At 43.6% G+C, this 13633-nt stretch overlaps 2 protein-coding genes across 9 annotated transcripts in view; one reads left to right on the forward strand and one right to left on the reverse strand.

The window, feature by feature from the left end:
• The window catches only part of LOC139774778 (uncharacterized), a 171484-nt gene extending 170661 nt beyond the window's left edge, over nt 1–823 (reverse strand). The window contains exon 1 of the mRNA XM_071710238.1: nt 178–823. Within this exon, the coding sequence (XP_071566339.1) occupies nt 178–298 (121 nt within the window). The 5' untranslated portion in view covers nt 299–823. The remainder of the gene's footprint in view (nt 1–177) is intronic.
• Nucleotides 1–13633, forward strand: part of LOC139774779 (uncharacterized) — a 211392-nt gene that overhangs the window by 194606 nt on the left and 3153 nt on the right. For 3 of the 8 annotated variants that reach the window (XR_011718671.1, XM_071710244.1, XM_071710243.1), the window contains 4 exons: nt 9353–9756; nt 11135–11372; nt 12619–13019; nt 13127–13414. Coding sequence is in view for 7 of the 8 variants with exons in the window: in XM_071710244.1 (XP_071566345.1) it covers nt 9353–9756; nt 11135–11372; nt 12619–13019; nt 13127–13414 (1331 nt within the window). In the remaining variant the exon portion in view is untranslated. Of the gene's footprint in view, nt 1–5618; nt 6559–9352; nt 9757–11134; nt 11373–12618; nt 13020–13126; nt 13415–13633 lie in introns of those variants that run through there. The other 5 variants (XM_071710245.1, XM_071710246.1, XM_071710247.1 and 2 more) reach the window with 5 other exon arrangements.

The following is a 13633-nucleotide window of genomic DNA, read 5'->3' on the forward strand; positions in this document are numbered from 1 at the left end:
GCAGTATCCGCAATCCCACACACATGACGTTTAAAGCGTCCGGACAGCCGCCACGTGACAGCCGCGCGGCGCGGAATCACGCCGATAAGAGCGGACGCACGCCGGGCTCTCCGCGGGCGACGCGTTCCACTAGCCGCGGCAAACAGTATATTCGTACTCCTTTCGCGGTCTACTCACATTTCTTGCTCTTCTCGGCGACGGCGGTGGCCGACAGCAGGCCGAGGACGAGGGCGACGATCAGCAGGGCGGCGGGCGTCCCCCGGCGGCCCGCGGCCGTGCCCCAGGACATCGCCGACATGTCCGGCGGGTCTCAACGCGCCTCACCAGCCGACATAACCGCAACGACCGGCTGCTGCTGCTGCTGCTGCTGCTTCCCGCTCCGCGTACTCATCGCCGCACCCGCACCCGCGCCGCCGCGAGACGCGAGACGCGAGACTCTAAACGTGCCCCTCGCGCGCGCCTCGGGGAGACGACACCGAGAGAGCCGGTGAACCGGAGTAACCCCCCTCCGGGAGTAAACCTGTCGCGACGGAGTCGCGGCCGGACGGCACACAGCTACCGCCGACGACGCACGTCCCGCGATAGCGCGTACGTAATTGGCATTCGGCCGACGCTCGACTCGCGCGCGACTCCCAGCAGCAACTCGGGGGGGGCTACGACACGACGACGACGACGACGACGATGACGACGACGACGACGACTATGGATGACGACGAGGACGGCGGCGACGACCGCCGATCCGTCGCTCACGGTGTTTCGCGCACTACCGTCGCGCCGCTATCGATCCGCCGCCGCCACCGACGAACGAACGAGCACGGACGCGCGGGACGGGATGAACGAACGAACGAACGAACGAGCGAGCGAGCGCGACCCCCGTCGCGCCGACCCCGCGCCGACACCAACGTGCAACTTACCCCCGTCGACGCACACGGCCATCTTGCCACGCGTGCGCCGCAACCTGTTCGAATTTCGGCACTCGGCGGCGCGGGTATGTGCGCCGCGACGCCGCGACGCCGCGACGCCGCCGCCGAGTGGAACGCGAATTTTCCGCGGTGCGTGGGAAACGGAGAAACAACCCCCGGGAACGGACCGGGACTCGATCGCGGCGTTTGTTCCCTCCGAATGTTTGTCTAGGAAGGGAAAAATAGAAGCCGAAGGCGAGTCTCCGGCGAAGGAGCCTTGGGAATTCTCCTAAAATTTTCACACCGGCGTTGCTTGCTGCGCGGTGACGTTCCGCGGGCTGTGTGCGACACATATCCCGGCTGTCGTATCCCTTCGCTCTCGGGAGAAACGTGACTTTCACGGAAATGATTTACTTAGGAACGGGAGAGCCGGGAGAGGTGGTCCTGACTGTCTTCCGCGTCTCCTTGCCCCGTTTGGGCTCTCAGCCACTTCTTCTCTCCCCAGCCCCGTCGATGGAAATCGCATTATCCCGTTTATTTGCGTGAAAACAGTCGAGATGAATTATTGGCTTATCTTTTTCACTTTTTTTTGTGCCTATGATGCACCAGAAATAACATCGTACCATTACGCGACGCGTTTAACGTTTGATCTCCGTATCTCGCGACGGATCTGCAACTTAATCCGCCCGTTGATCGGGCTCTCCGCGAAAATTCTCATTTCCGCGATGGAAATTTTCCTTATCGCGAGTGTAGGAATGTCGCGCGAAACGTCGTCGCAGCTTGGCAATGTTGACGCAACGGGAAAAAAAAACAGAAGCCATTCTGATGGAGAAACGCATGAGGAATTTCTCGTTTCTGTTTGCGCTGCGACTGCCGTCGAGATTGAGAATTCGCACGAGCGCGACAGATAAATCGAACGGAGAATAAGATAATTTGTACGAGATATATCGCGTTTCAATCGAACGAGACATTAGCTATTGTCCCGACGCAACTCTGGTGCCACATTTCATATGTCTCTTCTCAATTCGATCATTATTGTAAAAACGGAAATTAGCTTCTACAATAGCACGCCAGTCATCAAAATTTAATTAAATATAATTGCGTACAAACATTGGTTTTAATAAGACAAAGGAGGACACGAGGAACGTGAAAGAAGAAGGTATATGAACGCAAAAGATGAGGCTTCAGCAAAAATGTATAATATTTATATGTATTATAACATAATTGTAATAAATAAGTGAAAAAGTGCTCATTATTCGTAAAAGCAATGTAAGAAAGTCAAAGTTTATTTTTATATTAATTTTAACTCAGGTCACTTGTAATTTTTTAAATTCGCATGTTCTTTATTTAATTTGTCGTGCTAAAGAAGACTTAATATATATAGTTGAAACGTCCACAATGTTTTGTCTACCTTCGAACAATAAAACTATAGAATATTTCAACGATAATGTCCTTTATTTACTCGTATTTGACTCTGATTTTCTCATATAATTACAATATATTGTAATATAATTTATATGTATTTGTAACATTTATATTATTATTACTTTTACATATACTTATATATACTTATATAAAATTATGTCATATATAATATTTAAATATGACACTTCATATATTATATACCTATATCAGATGACACATTGAAGCGACCGTGAGCTATTGAACGACTGGATTATTAAGAGAAGTATAATTCGCGGGAGCAATCCGAGACATTGTATCGAGAAGTGGATGTTATCCAACCACGCCAGTATAACTCCCCAAGTCCTTCGCCATTGTAATTCAATGATACTCTCGACCCTTCCTCTTCCCGTCCCCCGCCTCAATCGCGCAACGCGCGGTTTCTCGCATGACGTTGCACAGCCTGATCTAATTTCGCCTTATCGCAAAAAGTCAACGCGATCTTCCCGTTCGATAAGACGAGATTAGCGTAATCGAGATTACAAGGTAAACTGCGCGCACGACTAATGCACAAAGCGAGTCTAGTCTTCTGAACGTGGAAAATAGACGGGAATCTCTCGAACAACGCCGGACTAATTTGAAATACACCTGCCACGCGAATCTATAATTAATGCTCAGCAAATGTTTGAGTATATTATCCCATGATGTAACGAGAAACGTCAAAAAATAGATTCGGTGCCCGGAAGCAGTCGCAAATTTAGCCCCATTTCGATTTTACTGCATCGGAGAAAAAGGTACTCCGCAAACACGGGCTTTGATAAATGGATTTCAAACCATATTGCACATCTTTCCGGTCTTGTTTTATTATTCGCGATTCGAGCGAATTAAAAAAATTAACGCGACACAGATCGTTCGCGTGACGTTTTATTACCGCTCGTATTTCATAAATGGAAAAAATTTGTTCGCTTTTTCGTAATTTTAAGAAGCCATCGTCGCTCAACTTTATTTTCCCTGGGAATCCGTTTAGGCCATCGCGATGCAGGTAATCGCACTCGCATACCTCAACCGCGGAGGCATGGCATGCACCTGCGTCCGTTACACCTGATAGCCGAGCGCGCAACGACGTGTACGACGCGCTGCGATAACGTTATCGGCGATGCGCGATCATTTTTCTCCCTCGATCAAGGCCTGTCCACGTCATCCTGATTAATATTCGTACCGAAACGCGTCCCGAAAAATCGCCCCCAGTGCCCGCCCGTTCGTCCTCGACGTCGTTGAACTTTGACCGTAAAAATCCCTGGAAAAAAACGAAAATCAGCATGAGGTCTCGAATACTCGCACGCGTGTTTACGGATTAGTATCCCTTTAATCGTACCCCTAGACCACAGGCTGACTGATCGGAAAATAGTTTATTTCGCAAGACAATCTACGGCTCGAGCGACGCTTCCAGGCGCGTCCGCGCCGCGGCCGCCGCGCGACGTCGCGTTATCGACGAGCCTCTCTCTTTCAAGAAGACACGAACTGCATGGATATAAATGCGCGATTTTTCTACGTATCTCCAATTTGTCACGCTCATAGATACCGCAATAAGACAAATAAACGTGTTAACATTCTCGAAATTGAGTTTGGTTTACTACAGGCTTGGGTTTCTCGACTTGCCTACCTTTTGCGTGATGAGTGACAATAAATTGTCCCGCTCGACGGCGTTATCGCGAATCCCAAAAATATGGTCATCGTATCGATGTGCGAAAGAGGCATTTGACATGAAAGCAGTCAAGAGATTGCCGATCGAAATGATAGGGAGGGGGGGAATGATACCGTTTATCACTTCCTTTCGAAAACAAAAGTGAAAATCAGTGATTGAATTAACATTTGCGAATGTTTCATTCATCGATTAAATTAATACCCGGCGAATTACAATGATCGAATATTTACGTGCTAGCTGCCTAGCTGCCTAGAGGTTAGTTAATTAATCAGTTTGAGCAAAACAATTTATCATTGTGAGTTGGTATGTATATCCCGATGTTTGGCCGCGAATACTGTTTGAGACCTTTGTTCGCGTTTCTCACGACGGAAAATTGCACTTGTAACAGCTAATCCGGATAATCCAACGTTTAAGAGAGATATTCAATTTCTTGGATATCTTCTAGAGATTCGCGTAATTTGGATAGATAAAGAATCTGAGACATCTTGTATTTAGGACGTTGCAGTAAGAAAAGACACTTCTTCGCACTTTTATCGAAGATATCGAAATAACCAGTAATCAATAACGGGTAATTTATTTCTGCAATATTTCTGCGCTATATGTACATACGTGCATAATGAATATTATGTACAATAAATATACGAAGAAATTGGGTTAATTCGGGACGAATAACGAGAAGTAGGAAAGAGGAGAAGCAAAAGAGAATACACATATAAGATGTAGGACAACTTGGAATGATAAAGATGAGAGTTTAAGTCAAAAATTTTGGAATCTGAAATTTATTAAGTCCGAAAAGAGTTTATACGTATAAATATAAGATAAATAATAAAATACTTGAAAAATATTTTATAATGTAAAAGTAAATGTGTGTAGACGTAAATGTAAAGTAAAGTAAGCTGTAGATGGGTAAAAAGGTGTAAAAGAGAACAATGTAAAATATTGCATTGCACGGAAGTCCATCCAAAGCCGCAAGGATAAAATAAAAATATATATAGTATATATACAACAAATATAACACAATTCTGCGACGATGGTTAGACGAAACCTTGAAAAGCAGATTACAAAGTATCTTATCGCCTGCATTTAAACTCTTGCCAGCAATAATTCTTGAAGTATGAAAATAACTTAGCTTAAGAAGTAACTGTCTTGTCGTTCTAAAACTGTGCTCGACTAAAGATTTCATGGCTCTCGTTTGAATTCTTCTCGTTCGCGAAGAATTCTCTTCTCGAAAAAGTCTTTTCTACGGTATAATTTTTAGAGACTCTTCAGAGAACCTAATTTCTCTCTTATGTCTCTCAAGATTTTTTTTTCTTTTTACTGAAACTTTCGAGGTGTCGTTTTTCTGTCACTGGCGATTCTCTCCAGCGAATTATACCGCGACGCAATTTTGATCGCGCTATTTGCACACGCTTACGTTACGAGCCTTCGCTCGCGGCTGTTTAGCAACATCGTGACGATGCGCGATTGTGTACACATACATACATACATACATACAGTATACAGTCGAACAGTCAATACTCGGCACGGCTAAAATTATCACGGCACACACGGGTCAGCGAGTTATCGCGAATACAAAACAGTCACACGTCATTCCCTGTCAGTCGACGTCATTCCCTGTCAGTCGACGGGAATCGTCGCGATCGCACGCATGATGTATACGGTTATCATTATTGCCGTCCAACATTCCTGAAAATACTAATAAATAACGATGCAGGATCGGTAAAAGTGCGCCGCGCGCGACATTCCGGGATACGGTGTCTATATATAGACGAAAACAAGTCGGCTGTAATCGTTATCGATATCTTGAAGAGGCCAAAGAGCAAAAGCTGAAATTGTTTGTACCGATCAAGGTCTACAACGTATGTATGAACTAAATAATAGTGTGTTACTACGGCAGTACGGCTACATATGGTGCGGTGTCGTTAGCTTCAGTCAAAGTGCATGAGAAATTAAGTGACAGTCGATGGAAAAGGCAAACTTGTTGACACATTACAAGAATATAAGTTCTTTAGTTAAAGACGATTACAAAATCTTAGTTGTTTAAAATTAATTTTAAAGGCAAACCAAATTGTTTTCTCCGTGTATGTTAGGACATGAAGAGATTGAAGAGACTTCTGAAGAGCAACGGGCTAAATAATGCCGATTAAGATCCATATTGTATGTGTGAGATTAAGTAATAGTGTGCTATTATATGAAGGTTGTTATCTTCAATCAAAGTGCATGAGAAAGTAGCAATCAGTGGTGAAGACGGAATCGCTGAATATGTCGCAGAACATGGCAAAGTGCTTTAGTTAGGAACGATTACAAAATCTTGGTCGTTTAAAATTAATTTTAAGGCAATCAAATTGCTTTTTCCGTGTATGTTAGGACAAATGCTTCTGAAGAGATGACAGAGCAACGGACTAAATAGAGTAATAAACCGATTGAGATCTACAATGTATGTGCGAATAAAATAATAGTGTGCTACATGGTGGTGTGCTACATGGGTTAGCTTCAGTCAAAGTGCATGAGAAAGTGGCGGTCGATGGAAAAGACAAGCTCGTTGCAGGAGTATGGCAAAGCGAAATAAGAACTAAAAAACCTATTCTTTAGTTAATATTAGGAACGATTACAAAATCTTACTCAAATCGTTTAGACCGCGATGCAATCGAATTTCTTTTTATACCTACACCATAAATGCATAAATGATAGATAGCATATTACGGCCCATCAAACAAAGGCGAATCGCTAAACCAAGCTCGTTTAATCCAAATTGCTCGCTCAACCGAACTTTCTTTACTTAACTCGAAACGTAAACGCTTTTCGTGTAAAATTCATTGAAGATACGTCACTCTATTCACCGCGTTCGAAAGGAGTTATTTCGCGGAGCATTACCTTGCTTTTCAAAGTGTACGGCGTTTTTCCTATGAGCGCGGGAAGATGAAAATTTTCGCGAGGATTCACCCGAATCGCGATCGCTTTTACGATTGACGTGAGATTTTTCTAATTCGCCGCAAGATCGATACGGAAAGACCGGGAGATTCGCGAACAATTATACACGATCGAAATAGTCTAAAAAAAAAAAAGAAGCTAGAAAAAAAGGAGCGAAGAACCGCAACAGAGCTCGTCGATGCGGCTGCCGGAGTCGCTGGCAAAGGTGCGACACGCAAAGCGGGAAATGACGGATTATTAAATTAGAGTCACCATGACGACCATGACGACTGGTGGCCGAGGAAATGGGTGACCGCCGACAGTCGACGTCCGATTTGCTGACGACGCATTAAGCACGCGGTCAATCGGCGCGGCGGTTCCGGTCGCGATCGTGAAACGTGACGCGCGGTGGTCATCGGAGGACGGTTCGTTAAACACGATCTTATCCCGGGAGATCTGATCGCCTACGCCGATCGGATCGCGTATATATCCGCGCGATCGCGACCACGTGCGTTCTGATGAAAAATCGTCGGCCGGCGAATCGCGTGCAGTTCAATGCGGAAACCGGCTCGATTCGTCGACCGATCAGTCGATCGTGATCGTCAGCGTCAGTGTGTGGCTTGCTGAAAATTAATTACGTTGTAATTAAGAGGATTCGTCGGTTCTACACTTGCCTAATAATCGTGAGAGAGCTTGCGAATAATTATCACGATCGCTAGTAGGAAGATATTGTGATATTAGTGAACGTTTCTCTTGTAACGAGATTACTTTGCGTACTTGCTATATACATTCTTTATTAAGTGAAAGAAATATATTTTCTTTCTTTGTGTAATATAAAATCAGTGATGTGATCGAAATAAAACATTAAAAAATATTTAATGTTAATAAAATGAAATAAAATAATTTAAATAATATCTAATTAAATTAAACAATAACTAAATTTATATAATAGCTAATCTAACTAATGCACTGAGATAAAAAAGTGTTAATCCCAAGAAATATTTAATCCGATACGTTCAACTAAACATTTTAGTTAGTTAACTAAACATTAGTTGTTTCAACAATTTATTTTTCTTTAATCAAGAATTAATTAATTCAACTAATGTTTAGTTAACTAACTAAAATGTTTAGTTGAACGTATCGGACTAAATATTTCTTGGGATTGACAAATTTTTTTTCTCAGTGTGAATGTATCGGCAAATCATTGTTAATTGCATAAAAGAATATTCTTCTGGTTAATTTAAATAACGACGACAGTTGGGCTCTCGTAAAGGAAAAAGATTTGTAATTGTATCACTAATAAAACGCATCGACAGCTATTGAATTTTGTAGATCTGTGTATGCGAGATGCGCGTGAGATTTCGGACGAGTGAAAATTTCATCGTTTATTCAGCGTACACATACACTAAGTGCATACTTAAGTGACATTACTAGATAAACGAAGATAGTTGAAATGCTGTACTGAGTTTCCAGCTGTAAAACACCGCGCAGTCGCCGGTTTTCGTGACCCATAAAAGATTTAATGTTTGACGTGTTAACAAACCGCGAACTTTATGCAGCTCGTATCATTCGTACATTTTGAGTCGCTATCTTTGTAAATCCAGTTCGATCATAATGATGAAGGGCCAAAGCCCATAAGTGCTGGTCTACAACCTTGCTTTAAAGGATATTTAAGCTCTAAGCCGTAAGAAATTGACCAATCACAATGGAAGGTGAGGAGAATACTCGATTGTGATTGGTCAATTTCTTACGGTTTAGAGCTTAAATACCCTTCAAAGCAAGGTTGTAGACCAGCACTAACATGGCGTAGCGATATACGACGGTCGTAGTCCTCGATCTGACAAATCAGGATACGCCAAAGCTTGTGCGTTACTTACGTCCACGACTACGACTGTCATATGTGCTTTGGCCCTAAGAGAGCAGAACAAAACACGGATGAAATAATAAAAGAAGAATAGAACTCTATAATATATGTAGTTTCATCTGCACAATCTATTAAAAAGGTTTTTCGAATGAGGATACTGCAAAAAGCTTACATTTTTCGTCATAAAATCGTCAGTTTATCTATATCTTATGTAAGATTGAGATCTTATATAAATCATATATTTATCATTAATTAATCATCAATTACGTCGCAACAGCATCGTTATTTATTCTTTACGCCGCGCGCAACGTGAGGAATTTCCACGTTATTTTCCATTTTCAAAGAAACTCGCGCGAGGCTCGTCGTTGACAAATCGAAATCGCGTAGAATTTATTATCAGCAAATCGGGGATTGTGCGCGCGTCGAGGATTCGTCTCCTCGAATCTCCGAGACACGGCTCGGGCGCCTGAACGCCGCGCCGCGCGCCGCCCGGCGTTCAGGCGCTCCTGTTTGCGGGAATTACTGCGAAACTCGATTTCTCTCCCGCACGTCAATCCGTCTTGCTTGCAGGCGAAATTTCCGGGGCGGTAAAATCTGCACGCGCCCCACGTCGATTGGAAAACGTCAGGAATCGCCGGGCGATGTTTTATCTGGACGGAAGAGACGCCGCCAAGTACGGCTCGTCGTCGCCCAACGGCGAGGAGATTTTCGGCTGGTGGTTGAGCGATCAGGAGATCACGCCGATCGCGGTATCGTCCAGATCGTATCGCGTCAAGAATCATCGATCACCCGGATCGTCGGCGTCGATGCTGTCCTGCATCGACTCGGATGATTCGGGTAGCTGCAGCTTCGTGCGGGATGTGTCGAGGCATCAGGAGCAGGAGGAGAGCGGGATCTGCGAGAAAATCGAGCTGATCTCGTTCACGCCGGACGATCTCGATGTCGATCTGATCGAGAGGGACGCCAGGGAAACGGTGAGTGTGACATCATATTTATTAATATGCGAAATGTCTCCCGGGGTTTAAGTTTCTGCTTACGAAGGGCTCTTTAACTTTGACGTCGGTTTTGATTCGGGAAACGTTTTATAGAAAGTCACACATATACACATATATACGTATGTATTTATATAGGTGTAATGATAATAATAATATAATATTAACAGATGTATAGATATTAATGTAATGGATTAATATTTGTGATTTATCCGAGTAATTGAACTTCAAAAATGATCTAAATAATAAATGAGAACGAGAATGAGTTTTCTGCTTCCTCTCGTCGCGAAAATTTCGTGTATAATCTCGTGGAATAATAAAATAACATTAATTGATGTATTAATATAATAGATTAATATTTGCGATTTGTCCGGGTAATTAAACTTTGAACGATCTAAATAATAAATGGGAAACGAAAATGAGTTTTCTGCTTCCTCTCGTCGCGAAGATTTCGTATATAATTCCGTGGAATAACTTCGCTAATGTAATTTAAATAACTTAGCTTCACAAAGCCGAGACGTTCAACAACGTTTTTAAAATATCTGTTCAGACTGGTTGAAATATTACTCGCGCGTGGACATAACCGCTGTCGCCATTCACTTGAACTATCAGATGCTGTTAAATTAATAAACGCCGGATGTAGCGCGGCAGCGCACTTTAATTTTGCACTCGTCGAATTTTCTGTTCATGTTTTCCTTTCGACGGAAATTTCGTTTAGTTACAACGCGCGCGCGCGCGCACACACACACACACACACACACACACACACACACACACACACACACACACACACAATCTCCGTATGCGCGCACGTGGCTGCATTTTCATGCGCGATACATTTCAACTTCAACCTAGCGAAGCGTGGATTTTTATCTCTGTTTGCACGGTTCTGTTTCCTCCGATCCTTTTTCTTCTCTTTCGCGATGTCGGCGTATTATACGAATTGTATCCAATCCGATTATCGGGCCACAAGAGACTCTGGCTCGGCTTAATTAGATAACTGAGCAAATAAATGTAAAGGGGCCGCCGGATCTCCGCGCGACTGATCGATATCACTTGCACACGCAAAGATACGAACACAAGATGCAAGATGCTCGTCATTTAAGCCGCAATTGCTTTGCCGCAAATTAGTTTACGAATTTATCAGTTTTCGTAGTTTCTCTTTAATGACTCAAATATCTCCTTTCTTGTCTTGTCTTTCTTTTTTTTTGTTTCAATATTTCATTCGCGTTTGTCGGAGTCGTAAAACGTTCGATACGACGTCGCGGAGGACTTAACGACACACGTCTGCCCCGTTGAGACCCCCGAACGATAGAAGCGCGATTAATAAATAATCCACCCAGTCTCCCTCGGCATGCAGAGCAGTTCGCCCGCGACTGTAACCGGCAGCGAGCGCAACGTCAAGGAGGCATGCATCAATCCCGTCTGCTACACCCCGGAGAGACTGATCAGATCTCAAGAATACCGGATACTCATACCGTCCCCTCGCCGCTTTACCTTCTCCCAGGTGAGATTCACGCTGGAGAACGAGAGCGGAGAATGGAGGTACCGGCGTTGCCGAAAACGGTCGAGCCGTCTCATCGATTCCAGGCAGATCGGTACGCAAAATCTGAGGTTCCTCCCTCTGCCTTTTCCTCGTCCCGTTTCCTTTCGTTCGATCGAAGTTCGAGAAAGGAAGCGCAAGCGATGGGGGTCGCGCTTTTGGTCCCCCGAACCGATCGCCGAGTTAAAGCCACCTCGTGGAAACTCGTCGGCCACGGCGGCACCTGACCTAATAAAGTTTCGCGGTTTACCAATGCGCGGAATCGAGTTGCTTGACGTATCGGATTTACTCCCGTTTCCCTCGTCCCCGGGATCGTGGCTCGGCGCTTACCGCCGAGTAAAGATGCCGAGTGGCGTGAGACTGCGAAACTGCCACGAGCATTGTTGCGGGCACGCTAACGGCCTCGATCCGAGGGTTCGATTGAGTCTGTGTCGGGGAGACTGAAGTAACTTAATGGAAACGGCTCTCCCCGAGGTTCGAGCGATCATCCCGAACTCGAGCTCGATCGACATTCTCTTCACCAACTGCGTGGGTGTTGCAAAATTATACGGATATAAATAGGAAATAATGTTATTATTTAATTAAATCAAATCAGAAATTTTTACTTCGCCAGTAAATAATTAACAATAAAGATTTTCTTTATTTGACCTAACTGGCCATCTTTATTAATTATAATAAAAATTATAATAAAAATATTAATTATAATAAAAATTATCTATATTAAATATACAGTCACGACGTTTCGATCATCCTTCTCAATCGATGTAACTTTTGATGCTAATAATAAGCATCTTTTTTTAAATTCTTTACAGTGATTTTATAAATCACTGATATAATCGTTAGCAAGTTCAAAGAATTTAAAGTTAAAAACTTGCTGACGATTATAATTAATAAAAACGATCAGTTAGGTCGAATAAAAAAATCTTTATCGCTATTATTTAATATCTTATCTTGATATTTTACCTTGATATATCCTTGAATACTTCATTCTTTATCATAATCGAGTGCTTAAGAGTTTACACACAAATTTTCAGCCAGCTCGTCAAAATAAGAAAAACCTTGAAGGCATTTTTGGCAATAATATCATTTAGAAGTCACTTTTACAAAAAAGAAACGTTAACTTTAATCAGCTCCGCGTGCTAATTTCTTTACAGCCCGACGAGACTTCTAGACTTGCAAAAATCAATATTTTACCCCGCATTTTTATTTTCTTTTCGAAATGTATCTTATCGAAACTTAGACAAATACGATTAACGCAGGCGAATATACAATGTAAAATGAATACAAAATCACGAACACAGGTGCGACGCAGCCGAGGGCACTTCTGAACTTACCGGGCGCGGATCTGAGGACATACGCGATTTTCTCGCCCATCTCCGAGCGCCGACAATGGGTCACCGATGATTTTAACGTGTCAGTGAAATCAAACGATGACCCTTCGACCGACGAAGACTGCGGGGTCAGCGGGGTGCCAAGTACGAAGACGGTTGACAGCAGCAGATCGAGTTACAACAGATTGAACTCCACTTGGGACGACTGTAAAGGTCCAGCCAGCAGAAGGTCGTCCTCCCTGGAGGACACTTCCGGTATCCAGAGTTACGATTGGAGCCTGGAGACCCAGAGCGACGCGCAAAACACGCCAATGTGCCTCTGCGACGAGCTGGCGATCGCGTCGAGAGATCACGCCGCGAATTTCGCATACGTACGCTCTTTCGCATTACGAAAGATAAAGATTTTTACTCTGTGTAAAATTAATTATTTAATCGTACTATTTGTCCGTAGACTGAAATGGTATAAATTGTGCCGCAGAATCGAGGTTTGGTCATCAATGAAGTAGCATCTATCCTCGAAGGTCTTCGGAACGATCCGGGGAGGGCGACGGCTCTCCTGAAGGAGGAGGATCGATTCTGCGACGGCACGTCTTCTCACGATCAATTAACCAGACTGGCTCTGGCCATTGAAACGGACGTGGAAGCACCGGCGGTTCCCGACGATCCGAATAATTGGGTACGCCATCTCCGCGATAGAATAGAACGGCTGCAGCTCGCCAATAAAGAGATCCAGGGGGATATATGCGGTTTACGTACAAACTTTCAGGTAAACGTCTCGTGTCCTCGCCTCTCATCGAAATTAAAATCTTAGTGCAAAGACTCAAATAGTTATATATTATCTGTTTCTCGAAAAAAAATCAATGTAAATGAATACTATTGCGAAGATGCAAAAACTGCAGAGGTAGTTTATATATACTGTACTGATTGCATTTTATTATATATATTGATTGCATTATAAATATGGATAGCAAGCTTTTGATTTAAT

The sequence above is a fragment of the Temnothorax nylanderi genome, unplaced genomic scaffold (assembly GCF_030848795.1).
Source record: "Temnothorax nylanderi isolate EJ_2023f unplaced genomic scaffold, tnyl_v1.0 TNYL_tig0087_pilon, whole genome shotgun sequence".
NCBI classification, from domain to species: domain Eukaryota; kingdom Metazoa; phylum Arthropoda; class Insecta; order Hymenoptera; family Formicidae; genus Temnothorax; species Temnothorax nylanderi.